Genomic DNA, 7,131 nt, shown 5'->3' with positions numbered 1-7,131 from the left:
TCTCCATGCGGCTCCTCCAGTTCCCAGGGCTGCATCAGGGTAGGTCCATGTGGCTTCTCCTCAGGGATGTCTCACAGCAAGTCAGCCTTGTCAGGAAAGTCTCCAAGGGAGTGAGCAGAGAGAGTTTCCTACCTCTGAGGAGGAAATCCCGGAGTTCCCAGAATTCTCAGGAGGCCATGCCCATACAAAGGCCTCATTGGTTACTAGATCTCGATTGACAGGCCAGACTCCGCCCCTTGACTCCTAATCCTGTCAAATTGACACCAGATTATGTAACTACCACAGCCATGGAGTGAATGTTTCAAGCTCACAACTGGTGGATTGAACTTTTTCTTTCTTTTTGAACTTCTTTCTTGAGCTCTTTCAGTTTCAGATATGCCGAACCTGCCTTTCCCTGTTCCGTTTTCTAATTCTAGGTCTTTGCACATTGCATCCTACTATTTAGCTGTGTCTTCTTGGGCTGCCCTTCGAACTCTTCTCTTGGCTCCTTGATTCCACGTGCCCGAGCCACACTGCCATGAAGAGCAGGTGTCAGCGTCTGCTTCAGGGTGTGGTATGAGACGCACTCAATCCTGACTCACAGGGACCCCGTCGGGCCTGGGAACTGCCCGCTCAGGTGGTTTTCGCTCCTGTTCCGAACGTGTTCTTGTGTCTTAGGGAACGTTTGCACGGCAAACCCGTTTACCATTTCAACAAACAGCTCCCTGGCCCTGGGGGCCCTCCAGCTGTGGATCAGCCCCCTCCCCGGTTCCGCCTGCCAGCCCAGCATCTGATCTCGCCACTCCCACCCCCTTCCCCTCTCTGCCTTCTCAGCTTTGCGTTTGGAGCCAGTGCTTGGAGTTGATTGTTCCAAGGAGAACGTTTCTCCTGTGATTGTTTGATTCATCGATTCATCTAGTCTTTGACTGAAGGGTGACCTCTGTGTGGGGTGTCCATTCGGGACTAAAAGGGTGCCCTATGGTCGCAGTTGAACAAGGAAGACGAAAGAAGAACCGGTGTATTTGAATGACGGCGCTGCCGGAGGATGTTGAAAGCATCCCGAACGACCAAAAGAACAAGCAGACCCCACGCTGAAGTACAGCCAGAATGCTGCTTCGAGGCCAGGATGGTGGCACGCTGTCTCACGGACTGTGGGCACGTGGTCAGGAGAGACCTGTTCCTGGAGAGGATGCCATGCTTGGTAAAATAGAGGGGCAGCAACAAAAGAAAAGAGGGAGGTCCTCGAGGAGACGGGCGGACACAGTGGCAGCATCTCCCGGCTCAAGCATCACATTGTGAGGATGGTGGGGGACGGGTGGTGCCTGGTTCTGTTGTACGCCGGTCGTGATGGGTCAGAGTGGACTCCACAGCACCAGGCAGCAACCCAGAGTCGCCGTGTGGAGCGTTCTTCCCAGCTCTGTCCTGCCAGTCAAGCCTAGCCTTGTTCCATGCACTTGAGTGCTGGTCTACAATTTCGTGTCACTCTAACGGGTCCTGCCATTGGGCCCCTGGTCAAAACGGCCAGGGGTGGTAGCTGGGCACCATCTAGTGCTTCTGCTCTCAGGCCTGAGGAGACTATAGCTCCCGTGGGTCCTTCCTTCTGTGGACGAAAGAATGTGTTTTTAAGTTTTTGCTTTCCTTCACTCCCCTTTGCCCCGATGGGAGGGGACCAATCGCTGTGACACGTTCTTATTAGGCGCCGCAGAGTGAGTTCGGACGTGTAGAGACCCTGTGTACAACAGAATGAAACACTGCGTGGTTCCTTAGACGGCTGCAAAAGGAGACATGGAGGGGCCCATAGTTGACCTCCTCTGGCTTTCCCACCGCCCTGTGCCCAAGCTCCGACATGCCTCCCACTGCACCGTTCTTTACCTAGTCTCTGACACCAACGTTCCTCCCAGGGCCCCTACTTCTAGCCTGCGTTCAGAATTTGTTGTCAGACAAAACTCACAGTGATGGGCGTTTCTTAGGGACGGGAATTGGTCACCAGGAGTCAGGGTCAGTAAATAGGACTGCCCCCCCTCTCCCGCAACACCTCTCCCCCACCAGCAGCCGGTCTCTCTGGTCCTCAGTCTCTCAGCCACGTGGCCTCTTGGCCAGTCCCCTGGGCCGGAAAGTCCACCTGCTGCCCAGTAGGTCTCCTTTCAGTGAGCAGTGGAGCTCTGCCCATCATGTCACCAGGGCTGGGCCATGGGTTTCGTGGGCCATGGGTTTCGTGGCTGCTAGGTGCTAGGAGTTGGTTCTGACCCACAGTGACCCAATATACAGCAGAACTCCACGCAGCACGGTCCTGTGTCCTCCTCACAATTGTCACCGCTGTCGGTCTGTCTTGTCTAGGGCTGTCCTCAGTTCACCAAGCATGATGCTCTTCTCCAGGGACGGGTCTCACCTGGCCGATTGTCAACGGAACGTGGGACGAATTCTTGTCATCCTTGTCTCTAAGTGACCTTCTGAGTGTACTTCTTCCAAGACAGATTTTCTTGGTAATGTGTTTAGGACCTTTTTTGGGGGGGTGGGGGGGTTGGAGTTGAGGGGTGTGTTTGAGAACATTCTGGAACTGGAATACTGAGGATGAACTAAACGCCACTGAACTGTATTCTTGGAACTAATGGTTGATGATTTATTTACTGGCAATTGCTGTATTTAATGGATTTACTTATTTATTGTATTTATTAAGTGGTAAGCGATTTGCATATTTTCTCACAATTAAACACGAAAAATCTAAGTGTTGTCCCACTTTCTTAGTGGTGGGGCCAAGAAGGGGTCCATCAGGGATTTGAACCCAGGTCAGGAAGACCAAACAAGGATGGGAGTGTCCAGCTCCATGTCCCCACCGCCACTCACACCCACAGCAGCAGAGCAGAGACCCCGGGCACAGAAGCACAGGGTTGGAGGGTGAGCCCCACTTGTTCTGCAGGGCCTGGGCCCCATTTCCCATGAGAAATGGGGGCAGCCCACACCTTAAAGTTCTTGCAGAGGTAGGTGGGCAGGCCTGAGACCCCCCAGGGGATAGAGAGGGAACAGTGCTATTAGCTTGCAGCCCCATCCCTCCCCCAAACACACTCACAAGCTCCTGATGGAAACTCTCTTTTTTTTAATTGAAAAAGCCTGGATTAAGCAGTGGCGGTAGGGGCCGCCTCCAAGAGGGTCCCTCCACTGCCGTGGGGCGGGGCTGGTCAGTATCTGCCTGCCCTCACCGTCAGGCACGCTGGCTCTGGAACAGGACAACAGGCTACATGTCCTCTTGCCTAGGACTGTGGGGTGACCTTTGTCTGCCCTGGGTCCTTATTGCTGTGCCTCCTTTTCCTGTCCCCCCCTGGGTCACGCAGTCACGTGTGGGGGCGGGGGAGGGGGGGTGTCCTCGCTCTGGTAAGTGTAGTGTGTGGCTGGCCGGGGGGCATGCAAGCTCGCTGGGTCCCTTGTGGCCATGGGTTGGGTGGGGGCTTTTGCTGGGCTGGGGTGCTGAGAAGTTAAGTAAGAGCTGAGGGGTGCTGTAGACATTTACTTGGGGGTGTGTGTGCTGGAGCCCCCAAGGTGCAGAATCGGGTTGATCCCTGGCCCCTCCTCCACAGAGCGGGTGGCAGAGGGCCGGCCACAACGCGGTCTCCTCGTAGAACAGGGGGAGCCCCCCCCCATCACAGGTGCTCGCTGGCCACCTGGGCTAAGATCTCCTTGATGCGGACGACCAACTTCTCGTGGCGGGCGGGGTCGCGCTCGATGGCGTCGTGCAGCCGCGCCATGTAGAAGTCCAGGGTGCTGAGCGTGGGCGTCTCCCCGGTGCCTGGGGTGGGGTCCCAGGGCAGATGTCACCTGGGGCGGGCTCTCAGAGAGCGGGTGGCAGGATGAGGGGAGTGGGGTGCAATGGGGCTTACTTAGCCAAGGTCAGCGGAGGCAGGGCCAGAAGGACTCAGGGAACATGGTGTGTGTGTGTGCGTGTGTGTGTGTGGCGTCCCAGAGGGCGTGGCGCAGGGCTGGGTGAAAGCATTGTGTGAGGGACCAGGGTCAGCATGGGCGGAGTCTGAGGTGGTCCAAAGGTGGAGGCTCCCGGCCCTCCTGTTCAGGCTGGGTGATCCAGGGGGGGTTCAGGGGGTGGCCGGTGGGGGAGGGGGAGGGCCGAGAGGGTCTGCTGTGGGGTTCGTACCACTCAAGGGAGGCGGGGCAGAGCTGGGTGGCCAGGGGCGGGGCTCATAGCAGGTGTGGGCGGAGTCAGGGCAGTAGGGGCGGGGCTAGCAGGGTTTCCTACCGGGCACAGGCAGCGAGGCGAAGCTGGCGGTGAGGGCCTGGCGCACGGCCTGGAGCTGCTGCTGCAGGGCCAGCGTCCGCCGCTCCTCCAGCGCCAGCTCCTGCTCCAGGCGCTCGCGCGCGCTGCTCATGCTCTGCGTGTGCCGCTGCAGCACGGCGTTCTGCTCCTCAAAGGCCACGTTCATCTTCCGCAGGCGCCGCAGCTCCGCCTCCCGCGCTGGGGGTCGGGGGTGGGAACGAGGTTCAGCCTGGGGCCAGGGGAGGGGTTTGGCCACCGCCCCCCCAGCCCAGCACCCCTCGGCCACACCCAGCCCCCATTCCGGGGGCTGCACCTGCCGGCTACCCTAGGGCCTTGTTCACCTTTATTTTGGTCCAAAAACTCTTCAGTGAAGATGGGGACATCGAAGGTGGAGAAGCCGTTGCAGTCCCCACCCTGGGGTGGAGAGACAACTCATTTTAGGGGTCGGCTACACCTCTGCCTGAAATAGCCCCTTGTGGTGGTGGTGGTGGTGGTGGTGGGGGGACAGTATCTCCTATAGCTACCCTTTGGACCTGACAACCAACCCCACTTCCTCCAGGAGGCTGCCTGCCCGCCTCTGAACGCCCCAAGAATAGCCAGACCTTTTGCCCCCAGAAGCGAGGATCCTGGTGTCCTCTTAGGAGGGGAGAAGCGGGGTGGGGTGGGCGCACTTACCTTGTGTCCATTCAATAGCGTGTTCATGAGCCCGGGGCCGGAGTCCTCTGGTGGGAGAGCGGGGAGGGTACCATCAGCCTCCCCACCCCATTGGCCCCACACTCCACACAAGCAGGAACCCCCTCCTGCCTCTCCCCCTTGGGAACCCTAGATCAGGGTCTCTACCAGCTCTACCCCTGCCCCTGTGTCCCAGGAGCAGAGAAGAGGGCCCTTCCTCCCTCATAACCAGTGATGGTCTCTCTCTCTTTGCCACCAGGCTCAGCCCAGAGTCCCCACTGCCTTGGGGGCTCTCACCTTTTTTAATCCTCTTTTCCTGGACCTTCTCCGCACACATCTTGTACGCCTCAGACTGCTGGTACGCGCGCAGCTCCTTCATGTACTGCTGCTTCTCCCGTTCCGCCTCGTCCAGGTACCGCTGGCAGGGCCGGCCAAGGGTGACCACCACGGCCCCTGAACCTTCCCTGGCTCCCTACTGCCCTCGGGCCAAGACCTCACTCCCCAACCTGCGCGCGCACAAGTCACCCCGTAGCTCTCTGGCCTCCCCTTCCACCCCAGCCCCCAACTCCCACCCTGACAAACCGCTCCACAGCCTGAATTTACTTGGGTCAGTCCGGGGCCCCGCACTCCATGCCCTCATGCCGGGACAACCGGCCACATCCGTTTCTGCCCGTGGGAACCCCATTTAGGGGTGCAAACGGGGACAGGAGTGTCTTTCGGACTTTGCCACTGTGAAATGGCTGGAAGCCAGAAGGGTTCTCATGAAAATCCAGCCCCGCCCCCCGCCCCACGGTTGGGTCTGCTCTTGCTCATGACCCTGCTGCTCCAACATGCTGTGCAGCCACGTTGAGGATTCTCACTCATCGCGACTCCACGTACCACAGCACTGCCCAGCCCTGTGCCAACCTCACAACTGTCCTATGCCAGCAAGGCAAACAGGTGGTCAGCCCTCCAGGAGGGAAGGCGACCCTCTGTGGCCGATCCCGGCCCACCTGCTTCTCGGCTGGCTGTAGCTTGCTCCACTCGGCACCCAGCATCTTGGTGATCTCGGGGAAGGGCAAGTCCGGGTGACGAGTGCGAATCTGCTCCCGCCGCTCGTTCAGGAAGCGCACGTACCCAGTGACGGGCGCCTTGGGCCCGTTGGGCAGAACCTTCTTCCGTTTCTTGCCCTTGGGCCAGCCTCTCTTCTTCACTGGCTGCAGAATAGAGTTGAGGCATTGGGAGGCGGCCTAGGGCGTGCCTGGGAAGGAGTGGGTGGAGCTAGAGAGGTGGGGGGGCGGGGCTGGTTCGAAGTTAGAAGCCTGGTGAACTCCAGGACCAGAGCAAAGGGTGAGGGGGTGGGCGGTGCTGGGCAGGAAGTGGAGGACCAGAGGCATTGGCAGCCTGGTTGCTACCAGGGATGGCGCTGTTGGCTCACATTGTGGGCGTGGACTGAGAGTGCCAGCGGCTTGATGCTGGAGGAAGAGCTCCTAGGGGGAAAGGTGCGTCTACCCGGGAAGTGAAGCCTTAGTAAAGTGGAGTCTGGGACCTGTTAAGGGCGTGGCGAATAGCATGGGGCAGGGAAATCAGAGGTGTAGGCGGGGCCACCAGGGATGTTTCAACCCCAGCCTAGGGGAAGAGGCATCTTGCTCTCAAGCACCTCTCCTCGCCCCCAGCTGTGCAGGGCCTCTCACCTCCTCCTCATGGGGCCCCTTCTCCCCGGCTCTCAGGCCCTCACTGCGCTCCTGCTTCACAGCCACCACGAAGCCCCCATGCGGGCCTGGAGTCTTGCCGCCTGCTGGCCTGGAGCCACCAAAGACCAGGGTCATGCTTCAACACCCTTCCTGTCCCCCCAAATCCCCTCCCTTTAGGGATGGCAGTGAGAGGGCATGGGCCCAGGAGGCACGTGGGGGGGGGCCTGGATAGACAGTGCGGGGGATGGGGTCAGCTAGGGTGAGGTGGGGTCCCCTAGGAAGAGGGCAGGACAGAATCAGTGGGGGACAAGAGAGGCCCTGCCCCAGGAGGTGGAGCCACGGCCCCGAGGGCGGGGCTTTGGGTTTGCGGAGCTTGGGTGGGGGTGCTGCGCGTAGGCAGGGCAGGCGGGGGAGGGGACGCCGCACTCACGCGGTGGCCGCCACGGGATGCTTGGGGCCGTGGGACATGGCCGCTCGGCCGGACCTGGAACACAGATGAGGGAGCGGAGGTAGGGGGTGCCTCGGAGGATCCCAGCCGGGGCCCCC

At 59.8% G+C, this 7,131-nt stretch overlaps 1 protein-coding gene across 1 annotated transcript in view; it reads right to left on the bottom strand.

The window, feature by feature from the left end:
- Positions 1–3,050: 3,050 nt before the first annotated feature.
- The window catches only part of HMG20B (high mobility group 20B), a 4,440-nt gene continuing 359 nt past the window's right edge, over positions 3,051–7,131 (bottom strand). Inside the window, exons 2-9 of the mRNA XM_004714273.3 lie at positions 7,016–7,069; positions 6,586–6,694; positions 5,905–6,108; positions 5,210–5,330; positions 4,916–4,962; positions 4,582–4,654; positions 4,223–4,438; positions 3,051–3,760 (exon numbers count right to left, since the gene is read on the bottom strand). Coding sequence (XP_004714330.1) covers positions 3,615–3,760; positions 4,223–4,438; positions 4,582–4,654; positions 4,916–4,962; positions 5,210–5,330; positions 5,905–6,108; positions 6,586–6,694; positions 7,016–7,053 — 954 coding nt within the window. The 5' untranslated portion in view covers positions 7,054–7,069 and the 3' untranslated portion in view covers positions 3,051–3,614. The remainder of the gene's footprint in view (positions 3,761–4,222; positions 4,439–4,581; positions 4,655–4,915; positions 4,963–5,209; positions 5,331–5,904; positions 6,109–6,585; positions 6,695–7,015; positions 7,070–7,131) is intronic.

This window comes from Echinops telfairi, unplaced genomic scaffold, assembly GCF_000313985.2.
Source record: "Echinops telfairi isolate 266 unplaced genomic scaffold, ASM31398v2 ScPeMD7_7459;HRSCAF=8497, whole genome shotgun sequence".
Taxonomy (NCBI): Eukaryota; Metazoa; Chordata; class Mammalia; order Afrosoricida; family Tenrecidae; genus Echinops; species Echinops telfairi.
This window is presented reverse-complemented; position numbering and strand designations above follow the sequence as displayed.